This window comes from Hippocampus comes, unplaced genomic scaffold (assembly GCF_001891065.2).
Source record: "Hippocampus comes isolate QL1 unplaced genomic scaffold, H_comes_QL1_v1.1 scaffold2, whole genome shotgun sequence".
In the NCBI taxonomy this organism is placed as follows: domain Eukaryota; kingdom Metazoa; phylum Chordata; class Actinopteri; order Syngnathiformes; family Syngnathidae; genus Hippocampus; species Hippocampus comes.
In genome coordinates, this window is record NW_017805139.1 from 1,094,370 (window position 1) to 1,121,665 (window position 27,296).

Here is a 27,296-nt window from a genome sequence, read left to right on the forward strand (position 1 = left end):
TCAGTGAATGGCCTATTTTGTAATTTTTTCATATTTTGGACGCACCGCATTATAAGACGCAATCTACAATGCATCCACTAGATAGAGCTATGCCAACAGAACGATCAGATGTCAGTAAAACGTGTTTAATAAAGCAGCGACACAGTTCACTTAACCAACAGCAAGTTATAACTTTGACTCGTTAACGTTGAACTCTCTTGCCGCTGCTCTATTTCCGTGTTCAACTGCGAAACCCGATCGCCTTAAGTTTGAACTCTGCGTTGTAAGCAAGGAGCCATTTTGGGGTCGACATATTACCGTTAATAACCATACACAAGGCGCATCGGATTTTAAGGCGCGCCGTGAGCTTTTAAGAAAACGGAAGGCTTTTAGGTGCACCGTTTAGTACGGAAAATACGGTAATGACTCTTCATCAGATTTCTAGTCTTGGCCAATGTTTTCAAAACTGTACACGTTCTTCTTGAGGAATGAAGCAAATGTTTGTTTAGATGGGTGCCTTCATTATGCAAATGGTGACGATGTCACTGATGAAAACGTGTACTGTACAGTGTTTTGGTCATATGCAATTTTGTGGCACGACATGGATTTTAGCATCACATCCCACTGAATAATACAAATCTCATTAAGGGCTGTTTGAACAACCGACTTACAGAACACCGTGAATACTAATCAGGTCTTTAGCTCTCATTTTGCAAAGAAGGGCACTAATGTCACACAGTATATCTACTGATTCCAGCTCCATTTGCCTGACAATATTGCCGTTGAATGTCACATTTCCACTTTTCATCTCTGCCCTCCCAGCGAGGAGCACGTTTATTGGCAAGATGCTTCATTTGCGCCACTAATGGCAGAATGTTAATAAGCAGTTGCGCACAGCGAGATAGATATATCCCGGGAAGTAAAGATAATCCCCTCGGTGTGTGGTTGTGTGCTGGCTGCCCTGCTGCTAACCAAGTATTTGTAGGCAGCTGAGACAAAATACAAAATTGAATGAAGGGCAAGTAAAAGACAGCATTAGTCACTTTTTTCAAACCTAACAATGTGGTATCTATTCAAATTTTAGGCAATTGTGTTGTATTCTCTACCAGTTTGGAGAGTTTCGTCACTACTGTTTTCTAAGGTCAAAGGTGTTTTCATCTAGGTCTGTAGCAGGTCCAGGTACTTCCTCGAAAGCTTCCTAGCTGCCATTATTGTGTTCTGTCCTATACGTTTTTCACACCTGTTTGTCTGTGTTGCCCTGCCAGGTGAACAATGGTGCAGAGCAGCCTAGAAAACAGCAGCGCTCTGACCTGAACGTTCCCTTGGAGAACAACAACGCACCTGATGTAAGATTCGTACCCTGCTTCTGTATTCTCTGATAGTGATACCCCCAGTCTACTTTAAAATGCTGATATTTCTGTTTGGATGTAACGGTGGGTGTGTGTGATTGCACAAAGGGATCCTTTTGGAATTGCACCACAGCATGTCCTCTGGTTATCATTTGGTGGGTTTTTTCTTAAGTGAGCTACTTGCCTGATTTTATGAAAGCCGTATACATAGAGACGACGGTTGTTTTCAGAGCATTTTCCACACACTGCTTTTGTCCTTGGCTTCTCTGAGCAGGTTATATCATGTAAGAATAAGATGTCACAGGTCACAGCCCGATAACGTTTTTTTTTTCCTGTATGTTTATCTCGCTTCCACAGAATTGCCCGCAGGATTTTGTATTTGTAGTCTCGCTATACCCACTTCTGCAGTGCTCATGAGCATAGTGCAGCAAGCCCATTTCCTGAATCGTTTATCCATTTTCAATTGAAAGCATTCATGGTCATGGTTGAGCAGAAGAGTATTTCAGCTGAACATGAAGGCAGACACGCTAGTGACCACAACCATTCACAAAAAGCAGTTTTTGCTCAAAATAACTCTTGTTTATACCATAACACTGTTATGTTGTTGTTTTCTAGACTACCAAAAAAGTCGCGTCGTTCCCCAGCTTTGTTGATGGTAAGTTCATCTGTCTGTACATGATCTGCTGTATGTTGACCTCAAAGTAAAGCAACCGCATTGGGAGGTGCTGAGCTCCACCTCCAGTCTATCCCACACTGTCAGAAGAAAAGGGGTGAAATTAGTACCTTTTAGGGTCCAATGGCTTGTCAGTGGGGCAGTACCCTCATGGGTAAATCTATTGTACCCTCAAACAGGGTACATATCGCAACCCACACGATATACGGTGGGCCAAATATGTATGTTAGGGTACAATTGTGGGCAAATACGTAGAGGACCCAATATGTACCCTTTTTCAGGCATACAATGGTGTGACTTTAAACAACAGTCAGCAGTCACAAACATTGATGTTCTTTATCGAGCAAAATGTTGTGATGTTTTATCCTGAATTATGAACCATTTTTCTTGAAGTGGTCCATTGTATATTTGTATTATTTTTATATTTCTACTCCACACCAAGCACAACACGCAGCAGCATTTTCTCTTAAAACAAATAAAGGAAATGTTTATGTTCATTTGCTGCTGCAGTATAAAGCCAATACATATTGCCAGAATGGCCTTAGTTGATATGGCAATATAAAAACCACACACACTGAAAAAAAATGTGTTGAATTTGCTCTTTTTTTATGTCAAGTGGGTGCATGAAATAAAATCATCTGGATCCAGATACATTTTAAAAAAGAATGTGTATTCACTTAAAAAAAATGGATCCGGATCCAGATGTTTTTTGTTTTTGTTTTTTTTTATGTGTAGCCACTTGACAAAATAAAGTTGAGTAACTTCAACACACCATTACTTTTCACTGTATAGTTGAAATACTACGATTAAATGTCATTGCCAACATTGGTAAGACAACTTTATTTCCTGTACCTGAATGCTGCTCATCATGCAGACAGGTGTGCCAATACCACGTACTAGAATTCGTATCGAATCATCTTGAAATGAAAAACCATGTGTCACTAGCTCGTTATACAGTGGAGATTTTCACTAAGGACATGTAAGACATCTATTGAAGTAAGACAGCAAAATTTCTGTCAGGCCGTCAAAATGCAACCAAGTGAAGCCAATTGAACTTTTAGTCATTAATTACATTAACATAGCGTTCCATATTAAGGGTACAAGTATACATTAATTTGCATCCAATAACAACTTAATAAATTATAGGTGTGGTAATTTTTTTTTTTTTTTTTTTTTGCCATTTTAGCAGAATTTAACATGGACCTTTTTATCGACGTCTGTGCTATGCAAAGTGGGTTTCCCCTTTTCGTTGTTAGAAGTCTCCCTTGAGTTGAGGCGCTCACTAAAACAATAGGACTTGATTTTTGGTTTCACGTGATTAAAATGTGTTCAACCAACACATATTTGTTTTTTGTTTTTTTTAGGAAAGCATGAGAAAATAACATCAATTTACCACATTTTAATCCTGTGCAACACATGTACATGTTCGAATCAAGTAAATCCAAAAGATTTTTTTTTTTTTCTCATTGCATGTCGGCTCCAGGGGCAGGGAGAGACGATATTGACTCCCTGGTGGAGGATGCTTGCTTGAAGCTGTGTTGAATTGACTTTTTAATTCAACCAAGAATGTGTATTCACTTAAAAAAATGTACCCGGATCCAGATGCTTTTTGTTTTTGTTTTTTTATGTGTAGCCACTAGACAAAATAAAGTTGAGTAACTTCAACACACCATTACTTTTCACTGTATAGTTGAAATACTACTATTAAATGTCATTGCCAACATTGATTGGAAAGACAACTTTATTTCCTGTACCTGAATGCAGCAGCGCTCGTCATGCAGACAGGTGTGCCACTACTACAATTCGTATCGTATCATCTGGAAATGAAAAATCATGTGTCGCTAGCTCGTTACACAGTGGAGATTTTCACTAAGGACATGTAAGACATCTATTGAAGTAAGACAGCAAAATTTCTGTCAGGCCGTCAAAATGCAACCAAGTGAAGCCATTTGAACTTTTAGTCAACAATTACATTAACATAGCGTTCCATACTAAGGGTACAAGTATACATTAATTTGCATCCAATTACAACTTAATAAATTATAGGTGTGGTAGTTTTTTTTTTGTTTTCTTTTTTTTTTCCATTTTAGCAGGATTTAACATGGACCTTTTTATCGACGTCTATGCTATGCAAAGTGGGTTTCTCCTTTTCGTTGTTCGAAGTCTCCCTTGAGTTGAGACATTACTGAAAACAACAGGACTTGATTTTCGGTTTCACGTGATTAAAATGTGTTCAACCAACACATATTTGTTTTTTGTTTTTTTTAGGAAAGCATGATGCTTGTTTGAAGCTGTGTTGAATTGACTTTTTAATTCAACCAGCATGCACGTGCAAAAATCAAGAGGGTCATATTCATGATGAAAGCGAATAATATCCAGTGATTGTTACAACATTATAGATGTTTTGCACAGTCAACATAATGTTAAACACCCTCTCCAAAAATACATGTCTTCACATTCACAAAACTACTTAACGAGTAGAAAATTTCACGGAAAGTAGTCGGAAGCGGGCGATGCAAGATGGCTGTTGCCGGCATTTTCGAGGAAAGGGTCACCTATCCTGCCAGCCAATCACTGTACTCTTCCATTTGAACAACAGGGCGCCTATATGGTCCCCCTTATACCCATTTGATAGTTTGGACCATTTATGTACCCTTTTTAACCATAAACTATACTTGTACCTGGGGATTCACTGTCGAGCTCTGTAGTACATCAATGAACCCCAACAAGTACCCTTTTTTTCTGACAGTGCACGGAAGGCCTGGTTGAGCTCCTTCTGTGCTCTTTCCCCGCCTGCTGACAGATGTCAAATCAAATGATGAGTGAGGGGCTTAGCTGCCTGTCTGCTTCCACGGATTGTGACAGTGCAACATGGCCCAGAGTGGCTGGCTTGTCTACATTTACATATCACAGACGGATTAATCACAAGCCAGGCTTCCTCACACATCACGCCTCCATCAGCTCCCAACCAGGAGCCATCTCATTGCTCACACAATGTGTTATTGTTCTCTTGCCACGGTGCTTGGCTCTGCTTCACCACAGCGACACCAAACCCCGTCCGTCTCTCCTGTTGGCTTCCTACCAATATGCATCTTTTCTCCCCGCCTTAGTTCCTGGACCCTGCGAGCCAGAAGATCTGATTGATGGAATCATTTTTGCTGCTAACTACCTGGGCTCCACTCAGCTGCTGTCTGAGAGGAACCCTTCCAAGAATATCCGCATGATGCAAGCCCAGGAGGCAGTCAGCAGGGTTAAGGTACTAAAAGACCAGAATACAATGTCAAAAATATCTCTTTTGACCATATGGCGAATGAAAACATTTTATAAGGTATGATATGCTCCAATTAGATGGTGTCAAACAGACGTGTTTCCATTGCTGAACAATTCTTAAACTAGCAACTCAGACTACGCAGGGACTGTAAGTTTAGTAGTACATGTACAGTATAGTTCAACTGAGTGACTGCTGTAAGTCGACCAAGGAGTGTTTTTGGACTACTTGCTCGAGACTGTACCAGTAAACAGCACTTTTTTATGGAACTACACACAAACAAGTAGGTAAACTCACAGAAAAAATACTATGATGCGAACAATAATTTGGACAGTCATTTTCCATGTGCTGCACAATATGACAAGCACACAATGATGGACAGCATTGTCACATCTTTGGTGTGTGTGTGTGTGTGTGTGTGTGTGTGTGTGTGTGTGGGAGTGTGTGTGTCAGGTGGGGTGGTGTGTCAGGGTGCGTGCGTGTGTGTGTGTGTGTGTGTGGCATGCCCTCCCGAACAAGGATGAAACTTTACTGATGAGTTTGTCATTTATTTATGAGGAACATATATCTGTAACCCATTTCACAACACGCACTGATAATTAGCAAACACAGTTAACGTTCCACACTAAATATTTACACAGTGAGATGATTTAAAAACTGATACAATTCAAATAAGAATGAATTCGATCATAATAAAAATAATGATTATAATGCATTCAATTAGTTGATTTCTACAATGACTCAGAGGGTTTGATGCCCACTGTTTTCTTATTTATAAATGGAAAATTATGACATCCACACATTAAATTTGCGGAGCTCAGAATCCGTCTGCCTCTGCCCTGATCAAATTCACTAAAATTGCATTACACCACCTGCGCCAAGATTTAGATATGGTCCGACCAGGCGTAACTTCAGACTGTATTTTCAAAGAGATGAACACACCCTCACTATGCTAGAATGCCCAGCATGGTGCAGACCGATCTGCCAAATTGGCAAACAGGCGCTCTAGCTACACCAGTCCAGAAGGAAGGGCCGCGATTCAGACAGATCTCCAGATTTTCCATTCTATACTCCTACACCAATGACGTTATGAAACCACAAGACACCGCGAAAAGTATAATACAGCCCTGAATGAATAATTGAGGCTAAAGTTAATACACTGTACAATAATTACAACTGGAATGTCAATTATATGTCCAAAACATATTGTAATCAATAAATATAAAAAGCATATTTATTGTGTGCATATATATATATATATATATATATATATGTATGTATGTACAGTGTGTGTGTGTGTGTGTGTGTGTGTGTGTGTTTGTGTAGCTGTGACAGGGCAAGAAAAGAGTTCATCCATGCTATAAAAAGCACCTGTTTGAAATATTCCCCAGGTGAAGCGGTTAATTGCAAATAGGTGAGTGTCATGGTTGGGTATAAAAGGAGCATCACCGAAAGTCTCACTTGTTCACAAACAAGAATGATGTGAGATTCGCCACCTTGTCAACAACAGCATGAGCAAATAGTCCAACAGATTAAAAACGTTTTGCAGCAAGTAATTTCAGGATTTCATTATCGACGGTCCGCGATGCCATCAAAGGATTCAGAAAATCTGGAGAAATCTCTCTGCCAGACCGAAAAGCAACATTGGATGCCCGTGACCTTTGCTTCCCCAGGAGGCGATGTATTAAAAATTGGCATTTTTTGTGGAAAACATCTTGCCACACGTGCTCAGGAACACAGAAAGCCATTGTCCGTTAACACAGTTAGTCACTACATCTACAAATGCAAGTTACAGTAATACTCTTCCGTGAACAGCGAAAGCCGTATATCAGCAACACCCAGAAACAGCACTGCATGAGATTTTCGCAGATGCAATGTCGTAAAGCGCAAAAGTGTTGGAATTGGGCGTTTGTGTTTGTATTTTCAACAAGCATACTTTTCACTATGCTACATAATACATCCAACTGTGTGTATGTGTGGCATGCCACGCTGAGCTTAAAGAAATAAATCATGTGTAAATTGTACCAAAGCCTTTGTAGGTTATTTATGCAGCTCTTCTCTGCATGGTACTTACCGTTTGATGTAATATTTATGTGGCTTTATCCTCACTCATTCCTTCCTGCTGTCTGTCTCCTCCCTGCTCAAATCCCCAAAGCAGAGAAGCTGTGGAAAGAACAAATGATGCAAAACAAAAAATGAGAAAAAAAAACAAGAAAGGCTTTCTTCTTGACGATAGCTGTCCTCATACAGATTTGACAGTTGAACCCCGGGCAAAAGTGTCTTTCACAGGGAATTCTGGTTATTGGTAGATGGTGAAAGGAATAATTAGGTCAACTTCACCAGGGACGTTTGGGCAGGGGAGACAGAGCCTCATGTCTCCTTCCCTGCAGATGTATATAAAAATAATAACTAAATGATGACATTAGATAATTTCAGGCAACATGTTTTTTTTTATTTTAAAAATCAGAGATCATCAAAGCAACAACGACAAAATAATGTGCCTTTAAATGTTATTTTCATTTTCTTGCTATCAAAATGTTGTTGTACTGTATGGAACTGACCGAAGCATAATTAAATGCACTGAAACCAAATATTCAAAAGTCAATTTTCTAAAGTCAATATTGGCTCATCTTCTATTTTGGGCTCAGATTTTTGGGGCTTTTTTTTAAAACGAAGTATTCCCCCTTCCCCGTGAAGAAATAAAATTCCATCCACTCTTCAAAAAAAAGTTATGCGCCGACTAAGTGTGTTTTTCAGTGCATTTACAAACATGTCTAGAAGACAGACGAATAAAAATTTAGTTAAATGAATCAATAAGTGAACTAATACTATATTAAAAGAAAAAATAAATAGATCAGTTAGCTGAGCTAAATTGGTACATCTTGAACTGTAATACATCGCCCTCATTTCTCTTTTTTTCTTCTCCCAACACTCAAATGTGCCGTAAGAAAGCAATTCAGTGCTCTCGCTCTGCATGCACCTGTAACATGTTGAAACTAACGCTGGTGTGGGTGAAGAAGGGTGTATTGAGACACATGATCAAACTTTCCGAACAATTAATTCTTGTCTAGAAATCTAAGTTACTTCTCTTAGATGTCATGTAAAAACTGCGTGTGAAGCTGGGAGAGCACGTCAAACGTGCTTGTACGGCCGTCAGGTGGAACAGATAGAAAAGAAGCAGCATGGAAACAGTTTGTGCTGCAGGGACACAAGTGCGGTTCATGCCGGAGTTATATGGCAGTGCGACCGATTCCCGATGGCGGACTGGTGGATGAATTGTCCTAAAATATGTAAATCTCTGGTTACGACTGTCCACAGCGTAACTCGGATCCGGAGATAGACGCAAATCTCCATTTTAGTTGGAGTTGTCAGAAACCTGGACGTGTGGATGACAAGGCAAACAGCAGAAAATACCACCTGCTTTCAAAATACCCGACTATGTGTCGACAAGGCCTAAATTTGCCTCCACACCAGTGTAATTCCAAAGATGATAACCCAACCTTGCCGGTACTCTTTTGAACAAGCTTGAAGCATCACATTGAAATCGTCTATCTAGGCTTTATGTGCTCCCCTGTCTCTGTGTGGTTGCTTATTTTGTAGATGTTGTTTTGGATGTAGGAATGAATGAATGAATAAAGGGCGGCCCGGTGGACCAGTAGTTAGCACGTCAACCTCACAATGCAGAGGTACTGGGTTCGATCCGGGCTCCGGCCTCCCTGTGTGGAGTTTGCATGTTCTCCCCGGGCCTGCGTGGGTTTTCTCTGGGTACTCCGGTTTCCTCCCACATTCCAAAAACATGCATGGCAGGCTGATTGAACACTCTAAATTGTCCCTAGGTGTGAGTGTGAGCGTAAATGGTTGTTCGTCTCTGTGTGCCCTGCGATTGGCTAGCAACCGGTTCAGGGTGTCCCCTGCCTACTGCCCGAAGGCAGCTGGGATGGGCTCCAGCACCCCCCACGACCCTTGTGAGGACAAAGTGGAACAGAAAATGGATGGATGAATGTTTTGGATGTGGATGTTGGGAGTTGACACGAGCAACCAATCATCAAACAATCCAACCTTTAACATGTATATTTATCTATCTATATATTTTTTTCTCCTTTATTCAGATTGACAATTTCTTTTTGTCTGCATGTTTTTTTTTATAGCTACTATGTTTATAGGTGAAAAAGGCAATTATTACACTTGGTAATTGCTGTTTTAATTCATATCTATTGACAACCAAAATGGCTGTGCTTATGCTACCTCCATAGACAGACAGTCAAATGCATGCACACGCATGCGCACACGCTCACGCATACAACTACAACTGAGAAAAAGCAAGAGGACAGCTGTTTTTGGTTTGGGGCTTTGCTGTCTTACCCTTTATTTACCTCCTTTATTTCCCTCCCCCCTGTTTTTGTGCTCCCATATCTGCTGACCTTGTCTCATCCAAACTTCTGCCTGACCACCCGCCTGCCAGAGGGTACAGAAGGCTGCCAAAATCAAGAAAAAAGCGGTGTGTAATAAATGCAGGAAAAATAAAACATCTTGAACACGTCCATCTCCTCTCACCTTTTCTATTTCTTTCTTTTTTTTTTTGTGGCAGGGGGGGGGGGGGGGGGGGCCCACTGGGGTCGGAAGTGCCTTTCCACCAACGCCTTGTATGTTTTCTGTGGTCATTTCTGATTTAATCAAACAATTTCTGTTGGGTTTTTTTTTAAATCAAGCACAGTATGCATGCCTTAAAAAAAATTAAAAAACAACTAACTAATCATTGGCATTTTTCTTTGGTTGATGCATTTAAATTCAAAGATGACAAATTTATTGTCTAATTTCTCGTGGTTTACATTTCCATGTGGTAGGTGTGATTTTAAGGTTTGGTTGATTTTAGTTGTATTTGAGCCAGTAGAAAATGACACACAGATGTGTCTATCAATAACTACAAAACCAACAATTGGGTTAAATGACAATTTACTTCAGAATTTAACCAAATTATCACTGAAATCATTGGACTGTTTTTTTTTTTCAACATTATTTGGAGGATAATGACTTTATCAAATGCATCAGGTGATTAAGAATTCCATGTATCATGCATCTTGTTGGTCTTGAGAAGGGTAAGAGGATGCTGGGCGAGCTCGAATGTGGACCCATAGCCCACATGGCTAGGTTGTACTGCTCGACGCTCATTTCATTTGCAGGCATTTAAATGTGTCCAGTTTTACTGAACCCTTTCATGCACCTTGTAACCTGATAACATAAGCTGTCCACTGTAGCAACCACTGTCCCTCAAAGGCTTAAAGTGTATATTTTTTCTCCTGTGTGAAACTTCCACCGAAATTAATGAGTACTGCACTGTTAAAATACCGTATAGTGGAATTCGGTGCAATTTTTTTGCGGGGATAGTTCATATTTTCCGCCTTGCATTTTTGCTGCCATTTTCGACTCATTAGTCAGCTTTAGCTCTCGTCATCGCTGTGTTTCATTTTGATTGTCTAAACTGTGAGACAGGGATCACATGGACAAGTTGTGAAATGTGACAGTGTTTGCATTTTGGGTTTTTTTCTTTCTCCAGAACCAAGATGGAGACGTTCAAACCCTCACTGAAGTTGATCTATTCATCTCCACTCAGAGGATCAAGGTCCTTAATGCAGACTCACAGGTGCGTCCGTTTCTCCGAGTGCTTCATTTCACCTCAAGAGGGAACGTTGTGTACTCTCAAACAAGTGGAGAGTAAGTGATTGCGTCGTAGCCTCTTCTAAAATCCCCCTGCAGGTTTTATAACGTGATAGAGGATTAGAGCAGACTTCATAATACCCCAAATGCTTTACAAACATCTGTGCGTGCGGGATGACTCAACATGTCCTGTGCCAGCTATGTGGTTGCGGCTCCAGTTTAATACATGAATATTTCGCTCTTCAGGCACTCCATCACAATCTGATGTTTAGTTTTATAAGGTTGCCCTTTTTAAGAATAAATAATGCCATGAACGGTGTATTTCAGTATTCTTGGTTTTGAACAGAACAAAATGAAGGTGGCTGATAAGTTTGTCTGCTCTCAGGCCCCGTCCGTGTGTGAGGCTTTGCGTGCGTATGCTTCGCGTGCTGCAATGCAGTGTCTACTCAGCCATTACAATGTATTCTCCAATCATCCTAGCACTTTAAAATCAACCACTTTGGAATCTAAGTTTCACAAAGCAGATGAAATGGGCTTTCTGACACTTAAACATAATGAGAATAATTCCAAAATGGGATGTACAAATCAGGCAATCGATTAAACCACGACACAGCAATAATGAGGTGATTACCTGAACTGCAAATGCAAAATTAAATGATAACAGAAATGAGTGTTTTCATTGTGAAAGCCTATACGGAAAAAGCATTACTATTTATTCGACTTAGTAAGCATGATGAATACTGTATGTGCATCAGTTAATATAACAAATTTAATATAACATAAAGGGCGGTGGCGGCCCGGTAGGCGAGTGGTTAGCACGTCGACTTCATGGTGCAGAGGTACCGGGTTCAATTCCAGCTCCGGCCTCCCTGTGTGAAGTTTGCATGTTCTCCCCAGGCCTGTGTGGGTTTTCTCCGGGTACTCCGGTGTCCTCCCACATTCCAATAACATGCACGGCAGGCTGATTGAACACTCGAAGTTGTCCCTTGGTGTGAGTATGAGCGCAGATGGTTGTTTGTCTCCGTGTGCCCTGCGATTGGTTGGCAACCGGTTCAGGGTGTCCCCAGCCTACTGCCCGAAGACAGCTGGGATAGGCTCCAGCACTTCCCGCGACAGTTGTGAGGATAAAGCGGATCGGAAAATGGATGAATGAATATAACAACAAACGCTTATCAAACCCAACTGTTTTTATGTCTTTACATATTAAATACATTCATTTTTTTCTAAAACGAGTGTGTGTTATATAAGGTACTGTGCATTTTATACATTGTCACCGTAGTGTAAATGTGTTCTTTTTTTTGTCACTGTGTACACAGGAAACGATGATGGACAATGCATTGCGCACCATATCTTACATCGCTGATATTGGAAACATCGTGGTACTCATGGCAAGACGTCGAATGTCACGTACAGCGTCCCAAGACTGCATTGAAACCACACCAGGGGCCCCTGAGGCAAAGAAACAGTACAAGATGATCTGCCATGTCTTTGAGTCTGAAGACGTAAGTCTCTTGAACTGCGATGTCATTGTTACCCTTGCCAGTTAAATCTGAAGAGTAAAATTTGTCATTGCCATGTTGGCCCCACAATTATGCAATTGTCAAAGTAGACCATTTCAGAATTCGAAATTCGGGACTCTCTAAATGCATAATGGGACTCATACTTTGCTGATCAGCGAGTCCCTGGGACTCGCTGGGGTTAAACTGTAAAGTTATCACCGCATATGATATTAACACAAACAACAACAATATACAGTACATTGAATATAGGGTTATTTCTTATCAACAAATGCTGCAAAACTTTCATTAATTCGGGCATACAAGATTTGCTGAGAAATAGGTTCTTATTTCATCCCATGGTTCAGTCTTTGAGTTCATAAATTCTCCTCTCTTTACTCTGCTTCCAATGATGCAAGGCTTTCTCAAAGTCAATTTATTATCGCAAAAAAACTATCCCAACTTTAGCTGCTTCCTCTGTGATATATCTCCGCAATAAGCTTTCGCAACACTTGTTCGCAACACTTGTTTTAACGTGACACAACTTGGCAATCGTCTGCTTCCCGCGAGGTGAAGGCCGATCTCGCCAATCTCGTCTCGCGAGAACCGAAATCTCGTCACGCGAGATTACCTAACGCAAGATCAAAACAACAATGGCGGCGATGGTCAAACTGCGACCCTGCGTTGCTGAAAAAAAAAAGATGTACCTTAGTTTTTTTTTGTTTTGACTGAGAAATTTCCTTGCGTCTCAAAAACTGTGCGTGCCGCGGGAAACAGACTGGTGTTTGACTGGTTCGCACAACGACCTCACAGTGCAGAGGTGCAGAGTTTTATTCCAGCTCTGGCCTTCCTTTGTGGAGTTTGCATGTTCCCCCCGTGCCTGTGTGGGTTTTCTCCGGGTACTCTGGTTTCCTCTCACATTTCAAAAACATTCGTGGCAGGTTAATGGAACACTTTTAATTATCCCTCGGTGTGATTATGAGCACGAATGGCTATTTGCATCCGTGTGCCCTGCAATTGGCTGGCCACCAGTTCAGGGTGTCCCCCGCCTCCTGCTCGAGACAGCTGGGATAGGCTCCAGCACGCCCCACCACCCTTGTGAGGATAAGCGGATCATAAAATGGATGGATTGATGAATGGATGCATATTCAGTGTTTCATTCTTCAACAAGATTGTAGAAAGTGCAAATAATCCTGCCCATTTTGTTCTGCTTTGTCTTCACGTTCACGTGTAAATGCATGGGGAAATCAGGTTCTTAGTACAGTATATTGGCTTAGTTGATGTCAAGTTATCTGTTCAGATGATGTTTTACATGACAACATTATGTTCTTTGGGAACATCTTTCTGCTTGGGATCACCACAATGAGTCACGTCTTTCAACATGCACTTGCTTAACTGTCTTCGCATCACTGGTTCCATTGGGTGACCTCGTTGATGGAATTTTATTGTGTTGTTGGATACAGGCGCAGCTCATCGCCCAGTCCATTGGCCAGGCTTTCAGTGTAGCTTATCAGGAGTTCCTGAGAGCCAACGGAATTAACCCAGAGGACCTGAGTCAAAAGGAGTACAGTGACATCATCAACACACAGGAGATGTACAACGATGACCTCATCCACTTTTCCAACTCCGAAAACTGCAAAGAGGTGAGTAAGGTTTGAAATTAAATAAATAAATAGGGATTGGGGGGGGGGAGATTGCCATCATTTGCTACTGTACTCATCATTCACATTGTTTGAGAGACAATCAGACGCAGCATAATGATGTTGCAGATGTTGCTTCATTAATTGCAGACGATCCAGTCAAATCAGGTCAAAGCGTGTCAACTCCTGCCTTTTTTTTCCACGACATGATACATTTTCTGCTGTATGAGCAGAGAGACTTTGCAAACAGCTGATGTGTAGCATGTGCATTTTTCTTTGAGGCCACGGGCAATTTGGCGAGCAATTAAGTCTCCTGGAATAACTTGCTTCATTTACAGCCAACGAATGCTGTGCTGTAAACAACTGCAGGAGCCCATTGTGACCATTCCGCTTGACTGACTGCATTAGGTTATAGCAATCCTAAGTAACATACTGCACAGGACACATATCGGGCTAGGCGTCTTTATAATCAACTGTCATTGTTACATTTCCTGAAGTTCTGTAACAATATTAAGATGAACTAAGCAGGCAGGTTTCATTTCACATGTCAAGGATGGAGATATAACGGACCAACTTGTATTTTCAAATATTTACCTTCATATTTTTAACTAGATGACTGGATTACATGACATCCAGATTATGGAAGGTTTTTCTACCGTTTTAATTTACCCTAGATGACTCATTCCTGAGGCTCTTGCAGGATTTAAAATTGTGCCGCTACAGTCGGATATGACCTCGGCCATCTTAGGATCACTGGAATGTTGCCCCCCACCTTGGCCCTATCGATTGTGTTGAAGAGGAGCTGCTGTGCATATCAAACATTCGAGTCAATGTGTAAAGATGTGCCAAATTGCGTCACAAAATGGCCAACACAGATAAACAAAGCAACTTCACTCATCATTAACAATATAGTAACTTCATATATTGTTCATATATTTTGAAATATCTGCATACTCGTTTTAATTATCAATATTTTATGTATTTATTTATTTTTACTTGAAGTAGTGCCCCCTGATGCCGAAGCGCCACTGTTTCTCGCGGACATTAGAGTCACTGATTTTTGTTTGAATAAGGGAATAAGACTCAAGATGACTTTGAGCGTATGGCTTAGACTTTGTCTTAGGGCACGTTGTTTACTGTCGAGTGCGTGGATACTAAAACGGGAACTCTCCCCTGCTTCCATCCACAGCTGCAGCTGGAGAAGAGCAAAGGTGAGATCCTCGGCGTGGTAATTGTGGAGTCCGGCTGGGGCTCCATCCTGCCCACTGTCATCTTAGCCAACATGATGAACGGCGGTCCTGCGGCACGCTCGGGCAAGCTCAGCATCGGAGACCAGATCATGTCCATCAACAACACCAGCCTTGTGGGGCTGCCGCTCGCTACCTGTCAGGGAATCATCAAGGTACACGCGTACAACACTGAATCACATATGAAAGCAAGAGTCTGTTTTTCTCAGCATTTCATCGCATGTCTTTGTGTTTCTTTGTGTGTTAAAGGGCTTAAAGAATCAGGTGCAGGTGAAAATGAACATCGTCAGCTGCCCTCCTGTTACTACAGTGCTCATCAAGAGACCTGACCTCAAGTATCAGCTGGGATTCAGTGTGCAGAATGGCATCGTAGGTGTCCAGCGACAGCTTTAGTTTGTTTTGGCTTTCTGTTACCTGTCCCAGACTTGTCAGCCAATATTCTGCCAGCATATAAATGACCATTCAAAAAAAAAAAATCTCATAATCTTCTGAAACATCATCAGTTCATCGTAAACTGAGTCTTCCTAGCCTGGAAACACTTTCCCAGGTGGCTGCGCGCATTTAATGCACGACTATAAAATGAGGATTTTTTTTTCCTTTGTGTTGTTCTGACTTTAGATTTGCAGTCTAATGCGGGGAGGCATCGCGGAGCGAGGGGGGGTCCGGGTGGGCCACAGGATCATCGAGATCAACGGGCAGAGCGTTGTGGCCACAGCACATGAGAAGATTGTCCAGGCCCTCTCAAACTCTGTTGGCGAGGTGACACTTGCACGCCCACGAACACATGCACACGTGCGCACGTCACATGGCTGAGCTTTTGGTTTCCTTTGTTTGACTTTTAGATTCACATGAAGACGATGCCTGCAGCCATGTTCCGACTCCTCACTGGCCAAGAGACACCAATGTACTTATAAAATGAGGAACGGACTGTCAGTTGCTTTGTTGATAAAATCTAACATTGTACAAATTCACAAGCCGATTCTTTTCCCCATCCTGTCTTCATTGTTTGTATGACACTTGCAACAGCCATTTTGTTTCTTCGCTTCCCATTTCAAGAGCTGAACAAACTGTGTGAATTTTTTTTGTTTGTTTGTTTGTTTATTTATTCGTCTTGTCTGTACTGTTGTATCCCTGCAAAGAGATGGAAAGACTTACAGGTGCTGAATGAAGGCTTCCCATTGGGTTTTATATTCACGCACAGTGCAATATATTTGAAGACACACTGCATTTCTTGCAAATTATTTTGCAAATCGTGTTTTTCTGTGTTTTATTTCGGAGTAGTTTACGCAAATGGCACTCCGCATAATTTTCAAATCGTTCGGATTACAGTCTAATTTGGACGTTTTTAAACACACTTTCCAATGATAACAGCATTTTTTCCTCCAAAATAAAAACACCACTTTTGTTAAAATGCACTTTTCATGGCTTGAACACTGTTCTGCATAATAATTTGGAACTGTGCATTTGATCAAAACCTCAATTTTTATCTACGACAAAAAGTTTTTGGCAGTTTTTGTTTCAAAACAACTTATCTGACTTGGAAATCATGCTGAGTGCCATCTGCACGGATTATCTGTAAAAATCGGAGAAAAACGTCATTTGCATCATCATTTGTAACACAGTGTATATCTTGTATAGATTCAGCTGTTTACGTATTGCCCATATTAATAGTCTTGTCAAAAATGTGACAGCAGGCGATGTACGGAGCTTTCACAGACATGTATGGTAAGAACAGGATACGGTAATGATTGCCAGTTCAAGCAGAGATGTTTGTGGTCAAAATATGCTCAATGAATCTAATCGATACATGTGAATGAAAGTGTGGCTTGTGCATTCCGGATTGAGGGAGCAATGCCATATTACTGTACTTTGGTTTTAACTGGATGGCAATACACACTAAGGCTGAAGACTTTTCTATATCTCATGTACAAACACGCACATTCAAATAACAATAACAAAACTAGCAAGAGGTATCAATTATGCTTTTGATATCAGTTGTATGGAGAGAAAAAAACTGTTTATTTTGTCTGCTTCCTCTTGTGTATGTTGATCTTTTGGTGTTCCTGACAGAAACTCATGTAAACAATGAGCGGACTGTGAATGTAACGTGTTGTGTGAGCTGCCCCATTGCCATACCAAGTATTAGAATGTCTGTACATAAAAAGTCAAGTCACATTTACTTGTGTGACTTGGCTTGAAAAAGAAATGTGCATTGTACAGTATTGTGCTTATCATCGAGAGAGAAAACAGTGAAACTCCCCATTTTAGCCATTGCAAACGTCGCCCACCCCACTTGAATGTTGGCGTTGGATCCTGGGAGGGAAAGAGCAAACTGAATGACACTGTGACAGTAAAAGCTTTACCACAGAGTGACGCTTTCAACAATGCACGCTATTTCATTTAACCACATGAACATTATCGGTGTGCATGCCTCGTAATGTTGTATCATGTCATTGTGGCAAGATAATAAAATCTGAACTAAACCTGGCTGGTTGTGTGTGACAGGGGCACATATTAAATTGTGGTGCTGGATATACCGTTATGTGGTTCATTTGTGTGGAGTCTCTCTGTGCTTGTGTGGGTGAGCTGACTTTCTACTACATTTAATCATTCATTCATCTTCTGAACCGCTTTATCCTCACTGGGGTCGTGGGGCGTGCTGGAGCCTATCCCAGCTGTCTTCGGGCAGTAGGCGGGGGACACCCTGAACCGGTTGCCAGCCAATCGCAGGGCACACAGAGATGAACAACCATCCACGCTCACACTCACACCTTGAGAAAATTTGGGGTGTTCAATCAGCCTGCCATGCATGTTTTTGGAATGTGGGAAGAAACCTGAAACCGGAGGAAACCCATGCAAGCACGGGGGAGAACATGCAAACTCCACACAGGGAGGCCGGAGCTGGAATTGAACTCGGTACCTCTGCACTGTGAAGTCGACGTGCTAACCACTCGACTACCGGGCCGCCATTACATTTAATCAAAAGTGATGATTTGTTTGTCTACATGTACCCTATGATTCGCTGGTGACCAGTCCAGGGCGTACCTCGCCTCTTGCCCAAAATCTGATGGGAAATTCTCCAACTCACCTGGTATTCTGACAAGGACATGCACTTTCCAAAATGGATAGGTGAATGGATGGATAGTCGTATCAAGGCTACACAGTGGACTGTAGCCAAACGCGTGTTCTTCACAATCGGGGGTCACCTCATCGCAGCCCCTCCTGTGTTGCGTTTGCATGTTGTGCTCTTGCTTATGCATGTTACGGAAAATGAAGACTAAATTGTCCATAAGTGTGAATGTGAATGGTTGATTCCCTACATGTGCCATATGTTTGGTTGGGGACCAGTTCACAATAGTCACGCAAAGTCAGCTGGTCAACACGATGGTTCATAAAGTAACAATAGGAGTTCTACATTAATGGACAGGGCACATTTGATTTGTGATTTTAAAATTCCAGCATTTGAACAGATAGGTAAATATCTAAATAAAATCAAATAAGACACCCTCAGGTATCTTTAATGGTATGTAACTACATTTTGCTTTTTAACAACATAGGAATTACAGCGCTCTGACATGTAACTTTGAGGTCACAAACAGCATGCAATAAAATGAACACCCTAAATACATTTTGCACGCTAGTGAGAAAATATGCGACAGGCTCATTGTTATTCATTAGATTGTTTTGGATTTAGGGCCTACAAGTGTTCTCATGCTTATATTTACTGTTACTGTGACGATAACCTACTTTAGTGTAGGTTAGTGTTAAACTATGGCACAAGAATACATCGCCATGCTGCACATACTGCCTTTCAATGGATTGTTTTATGTATAGCATGTGAATATTTCTTTTTCGTGCAGTTTGCTTTCAACACACAACGTAGTAAAAGCAGAGACAATATTTTCAATGTTCAAACCAATGAATTTTAATTTGATAACTGCAATCATGTTTCCAAACAGTCAATATTTTTTTAAGCAGCGTTCCACCACCTTTTCCAGTATCATTCGCTCAATTCGCCCCAATTCGGGAACTTCATGATGGTGGTCTTCTCAGGCGGGGGATGAACATCTCCCATTCCTGTCGTTTCGAATTTGATGCTCTAGTTCCCCCTTCTGGCAGTAACGAACAAATGCATGTGAAGTCGTACCATATGAGTAAGTAATAGTGTTTTCAAAAGCGTAAGCAGTCAAAAATTTGGTGTAAAATTAGTTTGTATTATATGTAATATAAATCATATCACAATACCACCCTTTAATTTTTACAATTTGATGTTTTCTAATGTTCATGGTCTTATTTTTTGTAAAACAAATTTCCCCTCAAACAACAGAAAATCAAACGTTTTTTGACTGGTCCGACTTAGAAGGAAGAAAAATATCAAGAAAGCACGCAAAATGTAGAGAGATAAAACTGCAATGGATGAAGTTGTGGTCACAAATGAAAACGCCAATAAAGTGAAGCCGCAATAACTGAACCGCGAAGTAGCGAGTACGGTGGTACCTCTACTTACGAAATTAATTGGTTCTGGAAGAAATTTCTAAACGAGAAAATATTTTTCGTTACGCCCAAATCCGTTCCAAGCCCCCCAAAATTCAGACATAAATGTTCTTTAAAGCATAAAAATGCATCCAAATATGTAACAAATACATGTTACAATTAGGTGATTGCACAATAAATGAGAGTTGTGCAGAAGGTAAAAAACAATGAATCAAGAATAAAAATGATGGTCATTGAACTTTTAACTCGTCCTCATCGGTTTTTTTTTTTTTTTGCCGTCTTTAGTTCTTCTTTTCTCTCAGAAGTGGTCTTTGCCTGGCGTTTTGTAAAGAACAAATCCACAAACGTTTGCTTTTGTCGGCTTTTAACAATCCTTCGAAAATGTCCAAGGCAAAGCAGCGATTGCCCGACTGGTGAACACTTTTTCTGGGTGATTCACATTTACGTAAAACTATCAGAACGCTTCATGGCCCGAGGGGCGAATGACGAGGACGCTGCATTTACACATTTCTATTGAATGACGACTCGTCGATACATATCTCTCTACACACAGACGTAACAGTCGAAGTGGCTCTTAGCCAATGGGATGCCAAGATGATGCTCGGTAATAGCCAATGGCAGAACAGCTATAAGTACGTTGCGTGCAGGAAACTCGGAGCTGGGAGTAGCAGCCCATGCTGTAGTTTTACCTTTCGTATCTTGACATTTCTTTCGTAACAAGAGGCAATATTTTCCTGTTGAGGCGTTTCGTAACTTCAAAATTTCGTATGAAGAGACGTTCCTAAGTAGAGGTACCACTGTATGTATGTATTCTGAAACATGTTTACATGCCCAAATCTGCAGGTTAGAAAAGGAGCAACCCAGGGTCTTCGTTTTTTTTTTTTTGTTTGTTTTTTTAAACAAATATGATCTTACAGTATTTGGGTTTTTGTAGGTGTTTACATGGTATTGCGCAAGCACAATATTGCTAACATTTGAGTATTGGAAGGGTTATTGGCCGTATGTAAACGGAGTCAGTTTCGCTGCAGTTTAGGGATTCTGGTCATTCTGGTCACACTTTAACATGACCTTTATCCCAAGACCCTGACGTGTGGTCTCAAACGCCTGGACGGCCTGCTCCAGGGGGAAACGGTGAGTCACCAGAGGTTTCACATTCACTTTTCCTGATGCCAACATGGCGATGGCCATGGGCCAACTGCAAAACAGTTAACATGGACATTCTTTTTAACTATTGTATGTTTTTTGGGAATAAAGTAAGAGAAAATTGACATCCAAAATCAGAGGCGAAGGTTTTACATACGTGTTGCAGTAGCGGAAGACGCCTCTGATGTCCACTTCTCTGGTGGCCGCGTTGATGAGAGGAATGGTGGCCATTTCTGATCCAAGGCCCACCACAACCACAACACCTCCTGAGCGGGTCGCCTGGTAGAGCACAGCATCGGTGTCTTACTTGATCCAATGCAGTGTTCTCAATATGTAAATATCAATAACTGCATGACACGATAAAAACACTCCAGAAGAAATCGAATCTGTGGAATGCCTGCCCATCCATTAAGAGGGAAATCTTATCTGTTTCGGAAAATTCAGCGAGGTTCGACACCCATGGTTGGGCAGCTGGGCCCCGTGATCTGTCATTGTCAAGTGCCGGGCGGCGTCTGGCGCCAGACTACACGGAAGAATTATCATGTCGTAGTGTACGTGGGTGAATTAGCTGCTGGTGACGTCGCACAAAAGATATTAAAAGGCAGTCTGGAGAGAGAGAGAGGGGTCTGGAGGGATCCTCAGAGTCTTCGATAGCGCCACAAAAAATAAAACACAGATATGCAGTTCCTCATTGTCTAATACAATGAACCCCACATTATTGTGATTCAGCATGCTCAAATTCACCTATTTGTAAACTCTCCTCTGTAAAACTCACCTGTTTGCTGCTTTTGTGCTCAGGCAAAAGCAATAAAAAAGTTCTATGGCATCAGCTAGGTGCTTTATAGATTCTTGCGATTCATTACTGGGCCTAGTCCCTAGCCACCGTGAATGGCAGTTCACTGTATAGAAAAGGATCATCTGGCCAGGATGGCCCGTTTTTTTCACTCAAACATCTAAGAGCTATGACCGTGGTCTTCCTCCAACTCTTTGGGTTGTTTTTGTCGCTCCGCAGTTATTCATCAGATGCAAAGTGCTTGATCTCTTCTGTGAAGGTGTTGCTAGGCCTGTAGCCTTAAGACTGTTCATGCGGACATTGAGTTCTTCAAGGGATAATGGCTTTGTCAGGTTTGGGAGTGGTTTAGTCTTTCTAACTTTGGTCTTGATTTCTTTTTTGATTGAGGAGCAGCTAGTGGGCAACATCAGTGGCTGTGGTTGTGGTTGTAAAGTACTGCTGGTACGGGGCTTAAGGATCGTTCTCGATTTGTCAGATTAGGCTCCAAACACCCTTTTGCTGTTTGCGCTCATGTCAGCTCTTTCCACCAGGTTCCGCCACTTTTGCTGGCATTGTTCAGATAGGGAGGTCGTGACCACCTAGTTTCCACATTTGATGGAAACTAGGTGACAACAGAATGTGACGAAGCAAGCCAGGAAACGATGTTTCAATGCTTGCCTCTTTCCTCCAATTACATAATCAGGCTGAGATGTGCAACAAGCACATATCTGAGTCCTGAAAAACTTATTTAAACTTATTTAAAAAAAAAAACCACACTGGGGAAATTTACAGCCTTCAGCAATAAAAAAAAAAACAGAGTTTTTCAGGGTGGTGAATTTTTATGAACTTTAGCCGCGAATAATCCTCTGCGCCCACTGCATGAACCTCAACAGGGTGCGGACCAGTGCACGTACGTAGATGGCAGTTTGGATGCTGCTCTCAACGCCAGTGCATTCAATCGTAATGTGAGGCTGAGCTCCCAGTAGACCCTCCACCCTCTTGGCCAACTGCTGAGGTCCGTCCCCTTGCTTCACAGTCAGCTGGAAGTCTGCACCCAAAACCTTGGCCATGGCCAAACGCTCAGGGAACAGATCTGAATGGGACAGTGAGGTGATTAGATCAAAGCAGACAGGATTTGCTGAAAGGATCTGCTGTGTTCATGATGGAAGTCATGTTACCCGTGATGACAACTTGTGAAGCGCCCATTGCCTTGGCCACAAGCAGAGAGACCAACCCAATTGGCCCTGTGAGACAAAAATGAACAGACAAGATGTAGCAACAACCACATGACACACCACCATAAAGAGTGATAAAACGTTGACCCTTAAGTTGACTTTTGAATGCTAAATTAACGACATGCAAGACAAAGACTTAATGCACCGCAATTTTTGCAAGTTAGAATTTCATCAAAGTTGCCTGAGGGAAAGGTGACTCAAAGGTAAACTAACACCTGGAGTTTACATTTTAGCAGGATGTTTTGACTCTTTATTCACTCTCATAATGAAGGACACCAGCAAATCGCTTGACTGTATTTCACTCAAGTACAGAGAAAAAACTGCTTTTAAGGCTGATTAGGCGGGTGTATGATACACTTGGTGCGTGTTGCTCACGGTATTTTGTGGTATAAAAATTGCACCAAGGTGTTAGTATCTCTCTGCAAACACCTAGCCCATTTCACATTTGTCAGGTCTTGTCAAAGGGTGAGCAGTGTTGTTTTGTTTTCGTTTTATGACACAGTGGGTAACATCATAAAAAAAAAAAAAAAAAAAAAAAATCTATTTAAAATGTCAAAGGTGTTATTGTTAAGACAGTTTGTGGGCAAAGTACGTGGAATCATGTTGGGGACCACCGCTATTGAAAATGGATGGACAGAAACACGTTTTGAAATGATGGAACTGCTAACCACACAACACAAAATGCGTTTGACTTGAAGACATTGCACTGTGGCTGTTTTAGTTGTCCATTAGCTTCCTCTCTCCTGTGAAATATTTGTCTGCTGCTACAAATGTTAATGTTCAGCAGTTTTTTTCCCCCCTTGTTAAGACAAACAGATTCCTTAGGGTACTTGTACAGGCATGATTCAGTCACACCTTTGTATATTAGTTTCTCATTCCAAAATAATACTGTTAGTTGTTGTCGTTTGATTTAAATAAAATACCTGCACCACAGATGAGCACGGTGCTCCCGAGGGTCACGCCGGCCCTGCGACAGGCGTGGATGCCCACGGACAGAGGTTCAACCAGAGACCCCTCCTCAAATGTCACATTATCAGGCAACCTGGAGAGACAAACACATTTCAAAGTCAAGAAGATGTGGCTAAAGATTGAGAAAGAGTGTTGCTGTCAGTGGACAGACACCGTTCGGTAATTCTTGGTGCAGAGCCGAATGCGTTACTTGTAACAGAAGTTGGCACTGTGTGTGTAGTATCTGCACAAGCTGCCATCATCGGGCGGCGTGGCACAACAGAAGATAGTCGGCGATAAATTGTAGCGCCCGCTTTTGAAAAACTCGTCCATCTCTCGGGGAACAGTTGGCTCAACAGCCACTCTGTCTCCTGTAGTTCAAAACAGACAAATGTGTAATATACGACCCCGCGCGTTGCTCTGGGGTCCACATTCTAAATGTTTTTCCAGGCCCTAAAGTCATCAGACTTTTCAGCCCAAAAAAAAAAAAACCCCTAGAAAAAAAAAAAAAAAAAACATTCAGAGAATTATTTGTAAAATTAAAAGGAAAAAAGATTTTGGACATTTGTATAATATCTGTTTTTTATATATATATATATATAATTTTAGAAACCTATGTTTACGTCTTTGTTTTTAGTAGTTTTTTTAATGTTTTAAAAATGTTCTGTTAATTTGTTTAAATGTTAGCATTGTACTGTATGTTCTTTTAGTGATTTTTGCAAGCTACATTTGTTTCCTCTGCTTTGCTTCTGCATGCCGTTAACTGTTGTGTTTGGAAATACTTTTAGGTCTTTGCTTGTGTGAAGCACATTGACTTGCCTTGTTCAAAAAATGTCTTTCCTTGCCTGGCTTTACTTTTGGTTTTGACCAAGTTTTGGAAGCCAGGCAGAGGACGATTTTCCCCATTGTACAATCATCATATCCTTTTCGAGATCGCCTTCAACAGCCACAAGTATCATTCATCATGAGGTGAGTTTGTGCAGATGAATTTCCACCTGCATTAATGGGTTTGGTAATCTCATTGTCGTATCATATCACTCATGGATTTCCAAAAAGTTTAGTAGGATGGCATAACACAGGCTTTTGCTTTCGTGAAGTTAAAAGGCACAGCAATCACCAGCCAGCGCGGCACCATGTTTGTACCATTTTAATCAATGTCAGAGTAATAAATGATCACTTACTGAGGATATTAAGTTAGCGATTCAGCATAGTTTTGGAGTGCTGTTGTGTTGATGTAATTATGCAACGGCATGTCGCCCGGATCCAATTTGAACAAAACTTAATAGTGTGCTATATTTCTTTGTCCACACTGGCGACACAGTGAATTTGGCATCTGGTTCTGCTTCTGACCTCACACCACGACCTGTGGATGTATCGATTTGGCAATGAAAAAGGTGCAGTTAGTTACTGGCAGAAGACAAATTGCTCAAAAACACATTGCTATTTTTGAAATTGAATGCCAGTTTAACTTTCTTGAGAAAAAAAAATAAAATAAAATAAAAATAAAATGAGTTTGTTCTTGAAAAATGATTCATTTTGACATAGACCCTTTATGCTAGCCGTGGTAACAGTGTTGGAAACGGATATATTTTCCACACAAAGCATCCATTTCCCATACTTTTCGAAACTGGGAAATTTTTAGAATCAAATTCCATACTTTAGAGTGTGGGAATTTTTACTCATGCTATTTCCCAACCATGAGGCATTTCGGTTCACTCACCTGCTTGAAGGTGTTTGACTGCAGAGCCGACCTTTACCACCCGTCCCGCTGCTTCATGTCCTAACACCATTGGCTTCGTCAGCACAAAGTCCCCAATGCTGCCGTGTTGCCAGTAGTGGACATCAGAACCGCAGATACCAACTGAGTGCATCTGGAGCAAAACCTCTGAAGGCAAAAGATGACACAACTTTGAGGAGTACACATATTGAATAGGGAACACCTACAAAATGACATCTAAATTTCATTTTAACCATTTTATTTCAGATTCAATTTGGTCATTTTTGGGGGTGGGGTGGCATTTTAGGGGGTACTCCTGACTTATTTCGTATTTTTAAGACTATTTTCAAGCATTCTTTTAGTTTAGTATTTTTAGATTTGCTGTCAGGACACTCAGAAACTGGATATTTTTGTGTTTTGTATGTGTTTAATTTGATGGGTGGGACATAATATGTCCTCCAATTCTGGAATGACAGTTCAACTTTTAAATCAAGATCAACACCCGCAAGACATGAAATCAACATTAATAAATTCATGTCAAAGACATGCAAACGCATAAGTATTTGCGGTCATTTTTATGGGTTACGTACAGCCAAGTGATATTTTAAAGAAGACATGCGCTGGAGTTTCGTACCATTAGGACCTGGCTCCGGGACAGGGCGTTTCTCCTGGGGAACAGTCAAACACAACCTGGTGTTGAGAGTACACACACCTTGCAAGAACTTGCCAAGTGAAAACTATTTCTATTGTGAGATTGTACCAGTCTGAGGTCTCCCTTGGAGTGCAGAACCACGGACAGATTGTCTTGCTCCATAACAGAACACCCTCGGTGCTGCCACGCGCGTGGAGAGCAGAGAAGCGAACTAAAGTCCGACTGACAGAGCGAAAGGTGGGGTCTACTATCATGTTTTGAAGTGTCAAAGTACAGTGTCTGGGGGCTGGACCGAAAACCATATCCGTGATTGGTTGAGGATGAGCGGGGCAGTCCACTGTGAAGGGGTTAATGCCTTTATATCTAAAAATAGAACAGAAACATTTTTGCACCTATCGACGATATTAATTCTCATAGGTTTAAAAAAAATGTTATTAAATATTATGCATTTGTTACTACTTTTTTCTTGATCTTGTTTAATACCTTGTGTTGCAGTCATTCCCCCTTTAAAATGCAGACAGGTCGACTCGTTCTGTTTAACATGGCGGACCATGCCAAAGATTTTCGAGAAAGGAGACTGACGCATTAAAAGATTAGCATCGTTTTCAAATCATCTAGCACACATTATTAAGTATAAAATAATTAAGAATATAACGTTCTTTTATTTAATACACTACTAGCTCTAAAAACTAAAATGGAACCAAATAATTATTAAATGTTCTGCCATTGAAACGTTTGAAGCTTGTCCTATGTGGAAGAGTTGATTGACTCAAAGTTGAGCATGTGACCAAAGACAACCTGAGAAATTGCATTTAAACATCTCTGCTGAGTTCTTTATTTTACTTTCTCGTCAGATGAATTTGAATACATTGGAATTTGCCTAAATTGACACGCTTGAAGTATATTTGCAAACATTCAAGTACTGTAATTTTATTGTCATACCAACACAGATTTCAACATAATCTAGCACGAAATGTGGTGCTCGAGGTCCTTGGTTAGCTCAGTAAGCACCATTATTTGTGAAATGG

General features: G+C 41.1%; 2 protein-coding genes across 5 annotated transcripts in view; one reads left to right on the forward strand and one right to left on the reverse strand.

The window, feature by feature from the left end:
* Positions 1-17,843, forward strand: part of apba2b (amyloid beta (A4) precursor protein-binding, family A, member 2b) — a 44,017-nt gene extending 26,174 nt beyond the window's left edge. For 3 of the 4 annotated variants that reach the window (XM_019867560.1, XM_019867561.1, XM_019867562.1), the window contains exons 4-14: positions 1,245-1,325; positions 1,944-1,983; positions 5,112-5,257; positions 9,732-9,767; positions 10,824-10,910; positions 12,241-12,426; positions 13,884-14,063; positions 15,250-15,462; positions 15,557-15,676; positions 15,926-16,066; positions 16,150-17,843. In XM_019867560.1, coding sequence (XP_019723119.1) covers positions 1,245-1,325; positions 1,944-1,983; positions 5,112-5,257; positions 9,732-9,767; positions 10,824-10,910; positions 12,241-12,426; positions 13,884-14,063; positions 15,250-15,462; positions 15,557-15,676; positions 15,926-16,066; positions 16,150-16,221 — 1,302 coding nt within the window. In that variant the 3' untranslated portion in view covers positions 16,222-17,843. The remainder of the gene's footprint in view (positions 1-1,244; positions 1,326-1,943; positions 1,984-5,111; positions 5,258-9,731; positions 9,768-10,823; positions 10,911-12,240; positions 12,427-13,883; positions 14,064-15,249; positions 15,463-15,556; positions 15,677-15,925; positions 16,067-16,149) is intronic. The other variant, XM_019867563.1, reaches the window with a different exon arrangement.
* A 2,756-nt stretch (positions 17,844-20,599) lies between these two features.
* sord (sorbitol dehydrogenase) lies at positions 20,600-26,518 on the reverse strand. The gene is made up of 9 exons (XM_019867580.1): positions 26,377-26,518; positions 26,251-26,284; positions 25,620-25,784; positions 24,111-24,270; positions 23,875-23,993; positions 22,895-22,960; positions 22,631-22,809; positions 21,102-21,223; positions 20,600-20,996 (listed from the first exon to the last, which is right to left on the reverse strand). Exons 1-9 carry the CDS (start codon positions 26,428-26,430, stop codon positions 20,831-20,833), a joined length of 1,065 nt encoding a protein of 354 aa, XP_019723139.1. The 5' UTR covers positions 26,431-26,518; the 3' UTR covers positions 20,600-20,830.
* Positions 26,519-27,296: the final 778 nt, after the last annotated feature.

Excerpts from the sequence above, each read along its gene's own strand:
- sord (XM_019867580.1), bottom strand. The coding sequence starts at position 26,430 with ATGGAGCAAGACAATCTGTCCGTGGTTCTGCACTCCAAGGGAGACCTC. Across the intron at positions 26,285-26,376 it reads CCAAGGGAGACCTCAGACTG|GAGAAACGCCCTGTCCCGGA; the intron begins GTACAATCTCAC and ends ACTGTTCCCCAG. Across the intron at positions 25,785-26,250 it reads CCCGGAGCCAGGTCCTAATG|AGGTTTTGCTCCAGATGCAC; the intron begins GTACGAAACTCC and ends TTTTGCCTTCAG.